The 13598-nt window shown below is 45.7% G+C and overlaps 1 protein-coding gene across 2 annotated transcripts in view; it reads right to left on the minus strand.

Moving 5' to 3' along the window:
• Window positions 1-6216: 6216 nt before the first annotated feature.
• The window catches only part of LOC122383884 (solute carrier family 46 member 3-like), a 41784-nt gene continuing 34402 nt past the window's right edge, over window positions 6217-13598 (minus strand). The window contains exon 12 of one of the 2 annotated variants that reach the window (XM_043370700.1): window positions 6217-8081. In XM_043370700.1, coding sequence (XP_043226635.1) covers window positions 7943-8081 — 139 coding nt within the window. In that variant the 3' untranslated portion in view covers window positions 6217-7942. Of the gene's footprint in view, window positions 8082-10790; window positions 11914-13598 lie in introns of those variants that run through there. The other variant, XM_043370698.1, reaches the window with a different exon arrangement.

A 13598-nucleotide genomic window follows, 5' to 3' on the forward strand; every position in this document is an offset into this window, starting at 1 on the left:
CACGTCTAGAGTTGGTTACGGAGGGAAGCGAAAAATTACCGCAGCTCGTCATTTATGTAGGATGAAGAATTTGTTTTGTTCAGGTCAGATTGTCACCAAGCCACCTTACTGGACAAGAAGCAGACCCTAAAATAGCTGATGGTAGGTCTTTGAGCTTTTCGTAAAACTAAGTAATTGTAGTTCGCAGGACAGAGCGACGTATGATCCCAATACCATCAATAGATCAATCGACGCAGCTGAATTCAGACCATCAAACATCGACCGGGTAGAAGAAACAGCAATAGATGATTACAGATGTACAAGTGTATAGGGTATTTTAGACCCGAGAAACCATCCCCATAAACGGGCGGCCTATCACCAGCTCCCCAAAAAGTCACGCAAATATCTGGCTTAAATGCTACCACTGAAATCCACTTTACCATCGCTCCGCAGGCCGAGATGATACAGTGGCGCCACCTATGACCGAGGCATGCCAAGCTCTGCTTATTCATTCTGCCGCGAGTGGACGCGGCATGACCATCTCACGCGTGGAATGTGCGTAGGAGACGGTCAGACAGGGATAGAGGATGAGTGAATGAGTGGACACGCGCGGGAGTGGATGAGTGAATGGGGGCGTGAGTGAGTGAGTGAGTGAGTGAGTGAGCGAGAGACAGAGACAAAGAGAGAGAGAGAGAGAGAGAGAGAGAGAGAGAGAGAGAGAGAGAGAGAGAGAGAGAGAGAGAGAGAGAGAGAGAGAGAGAGAGAGAGAGAGAGAGAGAGAGAGAGATTTGGTGAGTGAGTGAGTGAGTGAGTGAGAGAGAGAGAGGGAGAGAGAGAGAGAGAGCGAGAGAGAGAGAGAGAGAGCGAGAGAGAGAGAGAGAGAGAGAGAGAGAGAGAGAGAGGGAGGAAGCAAACGTTTAATTCAGTCTTTACAAAGATCGGCCCCATAAATGAAAGGTTTTGGTACAAATTAGATGCGTAGCACTCTACCGCCACCTAGCCAGTGTAGCCTACAACTACATCCACTAGGCGGCGCTAAAAGCGTCGATGAGTCGACGCTCGATGAGTCGATGAGTCGAGAATGGTCGCTGGTCAGGTGTGGAACAAGGTCATGTCACCGCTAAGCTCATAAGTACGAGCATTAAAAAAAAATGGTTATCACCTAACTCTCTGCGTTGGCTTAAATTATAGATATCGTATAGATTCGATGAAATATCTTTTGTTTAAAGGACTCAGACCAACAACAAACCAAAGGTCTGAGTTTCAACTTCGTTTCAACATCTAACAAATGAGGGAATCAAACAAGATAGCTTTTGATCGCCGGGCACATTCTCAAAGGAATTAGCATTTAGAGATCATTGCATGTAATTACGTTCAATTTGTCGAAACCCTTCAAGTCCTTTCAAGTAAGGCGTGATAACTCATTTAACCAGCAGGCAAAGTGACCGTCATGTTAATATAACCCAGATAAGGCCAACGGTAAGGGCAGTTGAATCTCGAGTACAACCCGGTCCCTCGCCGCTGGATCAGAAAGAGCGCTGGTCACCGGCCCTCAGCCGCACCGCGAACAATGCACCAATAGGGACCTGCGGAGAGAAACAAATTACCTGTTAAGACAGCTGGACGAACCCTTCTTTCAACGATTGACCCACGATGACCTCAGTAGAAAAGACGGACAAATTTGCGGGTGGTCAAAAAGGGGAGAAATAGACAGCAGTCACATATGACCAGAATTTAGTAACTCTTGGTGAACAGCTCTACGGTCTAATTCTGGGAGAAACTGGTTACCTTTGCCAGTCGAAACCAAACTCTACATCGCGAGTCAGGTTAACATCAGATTAGCAGACAATTATAGGCTAAAACAGGAATGGGGAGACTAATTGTGTTATGATTGAGCGCGCATCATTAAAACTTAGAAATTGAAAAACAGAAAGTGACCATGACTGGGTCAGATGGCGTTAGATTCAATTGAGCAGCATCAGGGACTTGTGAGGAAATTACACCCACCCCAGTCACATTTCTAGTGTCATTCCCTAACAAACATGTACAACAAAAGGTCAAGGGTCATTGCCACCCAAGCTAGGAGGACATTCATCTCATGTCATGTGTGGCGTGGAAAGCCACTGGCAACTGTGCTTACAAAGTTTTGAAGGGATACGTTGAAATTGAAGAATGCAAAGATGATATGAAATTGTGGCAGATCACCCCATGATCCAGATTAAGGTTTGATACCAGACATTTTTGTTTCAAAACTATCTTTTGCCTAAGCGTCAGCCAAGAAGCAAGGAGCTTATTGGTTAGTTTGCGTTCCGCTGACCCTGACGAATGGCATGAGTACCCACTCAGTCAGCGGGATATGCCAGTTAGTAAATTCAGATGATAAACCAGTAACGTGCACCAATTCAAGTCAGATTATTCCCAGTAACATCCAAGGTTATTTGATCCCTTTCTATTGACATGATCTATTAAACATGGAATTTCAATGCTTATGACCATTGACCTCTCAGTCACAAGTCACGACTGATCTCATATCTGGCCTCGGATGCTAGCACCACAGTTTCGGACCAGTATGGTTTCACTTAAGAGGGTTAATATCCGGGAATTGAATTTTATAAGGCATCATTGAACATGACAAACTTTGTCAGGTGACGGAACAGATACAACGATGATTATACCAGTCTAGTCTTTGCCGAGCCATCAGTTTAGTTTAAAATTAGCACCATTCTCCAATGCCCAGTTCCCATTAGCTTATTATAAGTTACCGCTCTTGTTTTTTTTTTTTTTTTTTTTGTCTGAATGGTTGAATCGGCAGAGCCCCCCCTTTTTGATTTGATTTAACCATTTCCCATTGCTGATGTTCCCATTCGAATAATTGGATTCCACATTTGCCTAAATTTGTGTACTATCCACAACTTAGCAATTGGCAAACCGAGCTTCCTTAAATTAGAACACCACAAGTCGATTGTCAATTGCAAGTTAATAAATCATCTGGTCGAGTATGTCAATTGCAAGTTAATAAATCATCTGGTCGAGTATGTCAATAAAAATCTGTATTATAAAATTGACTCTCATAAATCGGTTCAGTAAGATAACATGAAATCACATGAGTTGGATTGTTTTTTTTTTTTAATCGAAATGCCAAATTGAGACTAATCCGGCGCACTACCTGAGTTCCCTTGATGCAAATACTTACGACCCCAGAGAAATTTGCGACAACGTGGCGAGGGACGCCAGACAGCAATCCACAAATAAAATATTCATGATCACAAATGATTGGGCACTACCGAGAATTACTTCATTAAATCACAGGCAACACTCAGAATAGTCAAGTTGAAATTCCGACCAAAAAAGTTGGCGTGTCCAAGGTTAGACGATGAGAATTCAGGATGTACCAACCCGCCGACGACACGATCTTATGACGTCATTACTGATCAACAAGTGTAAACACAGTCTGTTTCCTGGAATATGACGTCACTGAGTGAATATAGCAAGCTACGGTGGAGGCGTTTCGGATGATAGGCATAAATATCGTGTAGATGAAATGAGTAGTAGATGGTCTGAGTATTTGGCGGCGCAGATTCCTCTATCAAATGATTTTTTTTTGTTCATGTCGCGGGTAACAATTGACTCGTACCGCGCAGCGGTGCGCACATGGACTGAAGGGATTCTACGGATCAGACAGGTAAGGAGATACAGAAGGAGTGACTCTGAAGTAGTCGATAGATATTGAAACCGGAATTACACAAGGAGGAACAGATCTAAGGATGGATGCTAGCCGAAGAGGAGGTATGTTGCGACACTTTCATGTGTTTTTGACTCTGCTGATACGTCTAAGTCTACTAGGATTGGAACTGTCTCACGTTACGGAAGAAGTAAGTATGTTAGGCAGATATCAGAACGAAGAACGCCATAAGACGCCCAAGCTGAGAGGTGAGTCAGAGAGAGATAGAGCGATAGAGCACGCCGCCCGAGGTGAGTGACAAATACGAAATGATAGAGGTTGAGGCGAGGAGAATACCGCCGGGATGAGGTAAGTGAATTAAGTCCACCGTCGGAAGTATCGCAGCATGCATCACTCATGACGCTAACGCGCTTGAACACACATCTGCAGGACAGAATTCCACGGCGTCGGATAAAATTGCAGGATAGATTCAGTCATGGAGTCTTTCGAATCACACCGGTCAATGATCCGAAGGCGCCACTTGCGAGTGCCATGACTGCGTGAGAGTACTGAGTAGGTACCTGTCTATGAGCCCAGTGAGACTGCGGTCGTCGGGGTAGCAGGCTTGTGTCCACCGGTCCGTTAGGTGAAAACGCGTAAGACAGTCTCTCACAGAAGGGCTGCAAGGGTCAGTAACCAACGTCCGGCCGCGGGGTTTTAGTAGGGAAACAGAGATGTGCCGTGAGCGGCAGAGGTTGACGGACCAATCATAAGCCACCGAGGAACGCTAATAACTGACGCTACTCGCGTCGATCTTTAGACAATTAATCGGGGTCAAATGATGTAGGTGTTCGAAGAGAGTGGGCCGGCAGAGATTGATTGAACCAATCACACCCATCGACGAACGCTAATAATGTAATCGCTACGTGCGTTGCACCTTTAGACAAGTAATCAGGGTCAAGTGATGTAGGTGTTCGAGGATATTGGGTCAAGGAGCCCAAGAGGTGCTAGGAAGAGCACACACGATTCCAATGTTGGAATGGGGCGCGATAAGTCGTTGGGAGGTAAGAGTAAGCTTAGATGAAATTTACACTAATCACGGAGTCTATTGAACAAATTGCGTTTATTGTCCCTGATATGTACCGCTGGAGGGAGTTAGAACAATTGCTGGGAGGGACTGAAAAGTCGACGCGGGATCAAATTTATTGTAGTGAGATGAGAGAGGTATGACAAAGAGAGTGAGTCTGAGGGAGATTGAGGTATGCGTCATATAGTGTAAGGACCAGCGGGAGATCTAATCTCAGCATTGAAGGCGACATTAAATGGGGATGTACTCTATTATCTTGGGATGATAGGCATTAGAAAGGGAGAGAATGGTGGGTAGCTATCAGGTATCAGATGGTGGCTTCAGGTTATGTCCTCAAGGGAGGCATCAAAATTATATGCTTTGGGGAGACATCCGTGTCCTAAATTCCTTATGAGACAGAAACCATCCTAGGCAGTGAAGACTATATGTTGACAAGCGACAAGCCAGCCTCATTATAAATATTGTTTGTGACGAGCCCCAGGCGCAAGGAACGGTGGCGGAAAGGAATCGGTCAGCTTGAAACCAACGGACCGATCAGCAATTGGAAATATGTGTGTAATTACGTTTGAACAAGAGAGAAATCAAACAGCAAGAAAAATCAACTCATTAACCAACCATTTGAGGATCTACCAGCCGAAAACACTCACCTGAGGTTGTTCCAGAGCACGGCGCAGGTCGGCAACCATCTCGGAAAGAAAAACACCCCCGATGAAAGAAATTTTATTAAACAATATTTTTTTTTGAAGACATACTCCCCACCGCTTCCGGACCCCCAGGGGGCACACGTCACATATCCACTATCCACCCACGTTTAGGGGAGGGGGGGGGGGGCTAGCAGACGGTCATTCCCAACATGACACCACAGTGCCGTGCGCTGTGCCGATACTCCAAATTACATCACGTGACCCTCGCGGTCAGACAGACGACACTGCTTGGCCGGGACGGAGGCTTCTGGCATGGTAGACAGTGGTGTCGGTGCCTCGGTAGAGTCCCCTGACGGTTCAGTCAGTTTATGTCAGAAACGGACATGTAGTGCTCCTTTTGAGGCGTAATGGGACGGTTTTGTGGCGAGACATAATGCATTTAAACATTTGGCGATATCCCGACCTGACTGCTCATCATCAGCTCGCTTTCAGATTCAGTGACAACTTTCACCAATGCGGCAACCCATAAGAACATCATTCTCAAATCGCACTTCAAAGTTCAATATTATGACGTGGTATATCGAATAAAATCAGTGTCAAGACAAACAGGATACAAGTCGAGCCCCGAATGATGTCAAACATTCACTGTCTCCATCCAAACCACTTCATGGGTGATATTAAGATATGTGGGCGTAAACAATAGATATCATGTGTTGAGTAGTGAGCACCTTATCACACAGTAGAGTGAATCAAACTGTGAAAGATTATGCAATACTAGCCGTTACGTCTAACGGTCCTGAAATCCATTTTTTTACAACATATATAAGACCATTTTTCAGTACATATGCGGTGCGTTTCATAAAATTAAGCTGTCAGACATAATGTCAAAGACATTACATAAATGCAAGCAAAGAAATCACATTAAAATCACACTAAGGTCATGCAACATGACACGATCATCGCTTCACAGTTTCAATCACGCATCGACTTTTTCCAATACAACTTCACTCATTCAGCAGCAATCATAGCACAGTACCATAGCACGTATTTCACACGTTTCGGAGGACTGTAACGGATGGAGTTTTGTGTAAAATCATAACATGTACAACTAACACGGTCAACAGAGTTTATGCTTAAACTTATGTCTTTGACTGTTGAGGATAGTTCAGTTGAGACTAGCAAACTGATTAGGAGTGTAGAGAAAGGATCACCATCAATCTATTTGTTCAGCACGGGTATATGGGTGTAGGCACCAACGTCGCGTACGACAGTGATTCCATGTCTTTGATTATCACCGAGCCAAGGAGTGAACACTGCACGAGGTATGAAGCATGAACTATTGCTTATCGATAGATGTAAATTGAGCTGACGGTATCAGCGACTACCTCGATCGCGGTCACTTTTGTACAGCCTATAACTGAAGTCTCATCACAGAACATCGAACCGACCAACGTGCCTTACATTCATGCAGAAACATTCATGACCACGCCAATCCATGCATCGACTGATGGAAGACTCGCTGCAATCAACAGAACTCGGTTCGTTCGCCACCAATCACATCGCGCAGTAAGACATGCAACGGGAAACATCAGTCATCGATATACAGCGGATTCACTAGAAATGCTATATCACAACCTACAAAAGAATATGAGTGTCAATACCGTACAGGCATTGAGGCACGAGCCCTTCCCTCAAGCTATATCATTGTCATGACCTAGCAGAGTGAATGAGTCTAAAAGCAGCTATCTAGGTCTGTATAAAATAAAAAAACATGCGTTATGTAAGAGGGATTGCTCTATATTGTATGACCTCTATCCGGCGTGAGGCTTTCTTTACTATTCACCCTACTATTATGCAATTTTAGCAAATGCCCTAACCTTAGAGGCGAAAAGAACGTTCCCTACTTTGCCTAGGTAAGAGTACTTTACCTACACTGAAACAGACCAAAAAACAACGGCAAAACCTAATAAAAACGATATGAAGCTGCTATCACGATTTGTAGAAACACTAGGCAGCAAAGCCCAACCACCACACACCACCCACCTAGTTACATGTAATGCCAGCCTCCACCCCCTAAACGGATGGCGGTTTATCAGACTACAGTCATTCTATGTCTAATACCAAAGCCTACCTACGCCACTCGTGACGTCTACTAAATGCTACAACTATTACTCTAGTCCCAGTCACGGCGGACAGAACCGTCAGATAGGCACCTGTCAGGGTGGCCACTGCCCATACTCAGGGTGTGGCGGTGTGGACAGGCACTAAGGCAGTGAGCCACGACCGTTGTGAAGAGGCACAGATGTAGTGAGACATGACCTGTGAGGAACAGAGGCAGAGATAGGCACAAAGCCAGTGAGGCACAACCTCAGAGAAGGCAGTAGGAGGAGGAATCCTACCAGAATGAAATCGGTCAAGTGCGTCCCGCCGGAGATGATGGTTGCCAACGCTCACAGCCGAGGTCAGGTCGGCGGCCATTTGTGCTCCCTACTGACAGGTGGTGCCTCTCCTTCCCCACGGCGCCGCCGGCTGAGCTCTGAGTCGCTGAACACGCCGTCCTCCTACCACACCTCAGTTCTCGAAGATGATTGTGTCGCTGGCGTCGTCCTCAGCCAGTCGCTGTGCGTCCCGTTCGGCCTCCCTTGCCTCCTGTTCGCTGATGACCTGGCTGTAGCCCACCTGACCGCGACGCTCGCGGTAGGCGCACCAGCTGAAACGGAACGGCGGATCGGTCAGAGAACACAGCACTCGGTGTGCAATACGGAACGCAGTGGGGAACCAACACACCGGAACCGAGTTTTTGTACGACACCATGGGTGAAATAGTGTTATCTCATCCATGACGACACTTTACTTAGCATGGATTACGAAACAAAGTAAGGAGCACACCATCCGCCGGCCGCCACCCAGTATGCTATAAGCTTTTGCCAAATTGTGAGGGAACTCAGATTTGTTTTTCAATAGAAAAACACAATTCTTAAGAATAGTGTTTTAACTATTGACAACAAACCTTCGATTACGGAATACTGTAAGTACAGAGCTCAAAGCACAGTGCGAGACCAAGGACATGATAGGATACCAAATGTACTGCTGGAAATTTTGTGTACAACATCGGATCCTGTTTGCAACACTGGGTCAAATTCACAACACGGGACCCCATTCTCAGCATAGGATCCAACACACATTTCGGAAACCAAAACACAACATTGGAACAAATGCACAGCACTGGACTCTGGCGTCGCGGTAGAGTGCAGAGCAAAAATGAAGAGATACACAGCCTTTAGACAGAGTTTGAACACAAAACTACATATTCGCATCTTACAGACTCGACACATTCAACAAAACCAGGCACTACATTTTCCAGCCATTGCCTTTTCTCTGATGCATTCTGCGACATAGCCTGGGCGCTCTTTCAACTCAAACATCAACACCGTTATTTTCGTCAACCATCACACCTTCGGCATTGAGCGATCACAAGCAATGTCCAAGCATTGAGTTCATACACATCGGGTACTATGTAAGTAAATGAGTGCGTAAGCGTTATGAAAGTTCACCATGGGAACGCACACAAACATGCGGATGTGACTAGACATGTTGACGAGTGATAACCTGGAGTAATTACCTTCATTAATTGAGGTAAAAACAAGCATAACTGAGGGCAATTGAACTGCATAATCGATGTATGGGAAAGCTCGACAGTAGACACGTGCCCTTGAGTTACAAGTTCAGTAGGCTGACCATTATAAAACCTTACAGCGACGCACTTCTAATATAATTTCCAGCTCACATGCACGCCAAAAAGAGACGGCCCAGCGAGAAAGCACAGACTATTGACAAAGCTTTCAGTCCTGATTAAGCCCGCTCCATTCTCTCTTCTTTCATCTCCAAAATGCAAACAAGCTGCACCGCCAATAAACATATATTTCATAATAATAAAACTACACACAATGACTTCCATTAACACCGCTATTAAAATATGACGGCTCACTAAATTCAACATGTCCACATAACTTAACAAATAGGTTGCCACGCAGGCAGAGACAAAACACCACTGACAGCCATTCAGGGACCAGAAGAAAGAAGACCCGCCTGCGTGAAAGGTACATGAGTGATACGGAATCAGTGGGTCAATTACAGCCTATCGCTCATCACTTATCCAATATTATCAGGTGACTTGTGTATTGTGTAATGTGGTGGTAGGTGAAAGTGAAAAGTGGCTGGCTTCATTTGCATTGAACTGAGTGTTTTGATCACCTTTTACATGCGATTGAATCAATTTCGTTGTGTTGTCAGAAAATCGGCTTGAGCCGCTTATCCGCGTACGATTGCTTTTTTTTCTACTCAAGGCATAGTAACAAATGCCGCAGTGTGCCTCGGATACTGCGGTACGCCAACAGCCAGGCAGGCAGCCAGCACATTGCTCCTAAGGACCAAGGAGCAATGTGTCATGCACGGGCCGATGCGACTTACATGACAATGGGCAACAGTAAATTTTGTTTTAGGTACGTAGGTCAAATAACTATAAAGTGACATTCAAGACATCTTCTTCGAACGTAGAATAACTCGTTATATTATATTGAGATGTCTTTTCGCAAACAATACCCTCACCTATGTCAGTGATTATTATTCGGTATTTATCATTAGATCGTGTATTCCACCAACCACAAGCAAACGGGGGCGTTACAGTGGAAAATGGCCAATTCTAACACTTCTAATCATGCGGTTCACAGCGATCAATTAATAGGCATCCGCGTGTTTTTTTTTTTTTTGCTCTTGTGTGGATGTAAAAAAGCAACAAATGTACGCATATCCACTTTTACCAGTATTGCACATACACGTCGCACCCGAGTCGCATTCCAATGTGATGTTTATTGCTCACTGGGAAGGTTGTGTGAAATTACCGACAGAATACGAAGCGACACAAAGCCCTGGAAGCAGCATACACAACACGCAGCCGCCTTATAGCGCAGCCATTCGCCCATCTATGTACAGTCCACAGCAGAAGTAATGTGGGGTTTCAGTCATGGGTATGTTCTGCTTCTGAAGCTTAGGAACGATTAGCCAGACTACATTGAAGCTTTGAATGTAGCTTATATGTATGTATCGTCACCTTTGCAGCTGCAACTTTAGCTATTGACATCTTCTTTTCGATCACTCCGCATTAAACAATCGCCAGTCAAAGCCAACCGTTGAGATTGGTAAAACCCTACATTACTTTAGCGGTGGGCTGTACGTAGATATATTATAAAAAAAAATATTTCTATAGAAAGTATAGTACACAAAAATCATACGCAAGACGAGATTGATTTAGCACACATTGAAGAACAGACTTTGCACATTCACAACCAAGTCAATAGCAATGCAACATAGCGAGTTACCGCGTCCAGCCTATCGAAAAACCCCAGTCCGAAAGTCTCGTAAGATATTCTCGAGTGTATTATTAGATCGCGATACCAGACAGTTCAACGATACACGATACGCATTTCGCTCATTGCCATACGCTACATTACTACATTCAAAGATAAGAGCCTTGTATTTCTGCACAATGACGTGTGGCGTTTATACTGGGATGCTAATTGCTTAGCATTAATAACACAGCCCATAACCTGAGTGGATAATGACATACGTAAGCGAGTGAGAGCGTGGAGCGAGCGGCGTACTGTCCGCGTTATGACCCTACCAAGATGTCACAATCGATAGCGCACATTCCGAATGCTTTAGCTGTTTTATTCTTCCAGTTGAAAACCACCGCCGAAAATCGCTTTCGATACAAAGCTAACCCTAAGTAAGCTAAAATCTCTCTTGTAACATGCAAAACACATGAAAAGAACAAAACTGGCACACATGTATTCAAAATAAAAAGACGGAAGAGCAATCAGTACATGTTGAGCGCTAAGTGCAAGTAGCCTCCTCTCAAGTATCCATTACTTTTGTGCGTCAAATGTCGACACCACGAACGATTAAAACCTAAACTACGTGTCATGTCGAGCACGAGGTGAAAACAAAAGAGAGCAGCCTTCATCACCGTCCAATTACATCTTTGCATCTACTCAACCGTTGCGTTTTACATTGTACAAAAATAGCTCACAGAGGTCTCCTTCCGATCACAACAGTCACCGGTACCACCGTGCTAGTGCAGTAGCGATGCAAAAATCGCCTACCAACAGCGGGTGTCTCAAAAGAGAGCACGACGTCAGCTGCCACTCAAAGTGTCTATGGACGGATCTAATGCACATCAGTATCAACCAGCTGACGTTATAGATTCGCAATCATGGTCTCCACCGCCTGTTCTCTCGAGGCACACACTCCACAACCTTCAGTCTGGTTCACAGCCTCTCGGCGTGTCGATTGACGCCATCAAACGCCACAAAGTCGCTGTGGCCGTAGTAGCGGGCGGTCGCACGGGTCTTGTCCCGCGCCTGCTGCTTCCCCTGGCCGAGCGGCAGCGGCTTCAGCAGCGGCTGCCACTCCGGCAGCTGCTGGTGCTGGGTGTAGTAGTTGATCTCAGTCGGTGTACCGGAGAGGTCGCGCGCTGTCAGCACCCTGAAACGCCCCAGACATGGACACGCCGACCGTCAGCCGACGGATCGAGGCGCGGATAGACAGACGGGTCGAGCCGTGCGAGCGTTGTCTCACGGCGTGTGACCGAGCCACGCTCGCGGGAGGGACCGAGTGATAGTCACAGCAGAGACCAAGAGACGCTCTCAGCAGAGAGGCTGGAAACAACACTCATATGAGAGTGGGACGACGTTCTCAGTAGAGACCGACTTGGTATACTGAGCACACTTCTCGACTGAGGCTGAGGGCTCTCCGCTCAGCAAACAGGGTGAAGCTCTCAACAGAACCTTCCCTTGTACCGTTTCGGCCTGTTAAGGCCTGAATCGGTCGCAGCTTGACCCTGCCAGCACAAACCCGTGGACAAGTAGCATGACCTCCTGTCCCTGTCCTGTCCTGTCTCGAAGTCCTGTCACCGTCGCTGACCGCTGGTTCCTGATGCCTGGTGGAGGCAGACAGGCCGTGGCGTGAGCCCAAGGGCCTGCTCGGTTGTACGATAATCGCTGAAATCGGTGCTGATAAAATTAAAACGGCGCTAGAGGTCCGAGAGGTGCGTTTCTGGAGGTCGGTTCGCGTATTCGATTAGTTCCTGAACGTCGTGCATTTCATAGAGGCAGAAGTACCTTCGTGCGTTTCTGTGTGCGCATTGTGATAGTCGATAGTTATCTCTACTGTATTCTGTATCGAGTCTGGTTTATGCTTAGCGCTGTACAATTGGTTATTATTCGGAGTTCCATCAGTTTATCCTGCTGTATTGTTGAATATAATCGTGTGTTCGGTGTTGACTTCGGAACATCCACACCTGATTCTTCTCTAGACATATCGCGTTCTGAGTTCAAATAAGTTCAGCCCTTCGAATTAACATTTTCCGATGCTGTCGTGCTGGTTGTTTCGTAAGATGGGTGGGCTATTTATCTATTTATTTGGATTGTACTGTTGCACTTACTTTTCGCTACGACTTAGCAAGCAGCTATAAAGCAGATGTATTGCGTGTAACAAAACTTGAGTCTCTGCAACCCCCATGTCCGTTGTTAGCATTGCACATTTTATTATCGCTCCGCTGCCCAGAATATTGATAATAAAACGATTTACTATGTGTCAGACCTAGCGCACGCTCAACTCTCGGGGGTCTTCTGCGATACAATGCGATCATTTGGGAGTCTCTTTTCAGCCACCTGACGGTTACATAACGTGCAGTAAATCTTCGTCGGATGAAATTGACATGGTAAATGGCTTGGAACCACACAATTGTCAATTTGTGTTCCAATATGGATACGAATTTGAGGCAGCGGTACACCATCGGACCCTTTTAAACGACGGTCTATCTTTAGAATATTAATTCAGCGGATGCCTCAGCAGTGGACCGGCATTATGCTAGCTGGACCCTTCCAAAGCCCTCAACTCACTGCGTGGTAGGCATTCTTTTCCGGCACAACAACTTTAATCCTTCTGTCGGCGTGCTTCCCTTTCATATTGACCAGCTCAATAAGCTATGCCGTAAATAACCCGATGTGCCAAATAACGGCAATGCCATTGGCAACAGCACCCATATATTCATAAAGCACATGATTGTATCCCAAAGTACGCTAGAAAAATAATAAACTACGTACTTAATTAAACATGAACGATTCGCTCAATAGACGAATTCACAATGCAGCAAATGTTGCCCGACT

The sequence above is a fragment of the Amphibalanus amphitrite genome, unplaced genomic scaffold, assembly GCF_019059575.1.
Source record: "Amphibalanus amphitrite isolate SeventyFive unplaced genomic scaffold, NRLGWU_Aamphi_draft 000175F_arrow, whole genome shotgun sequence".
Lineage (NCBI taxonomy): Eukaryota > Metazoa > Arthropoda > Thecostraca > Balanomorpha > Balanidae > Amphibalanus > Amphibalanus amphitrite.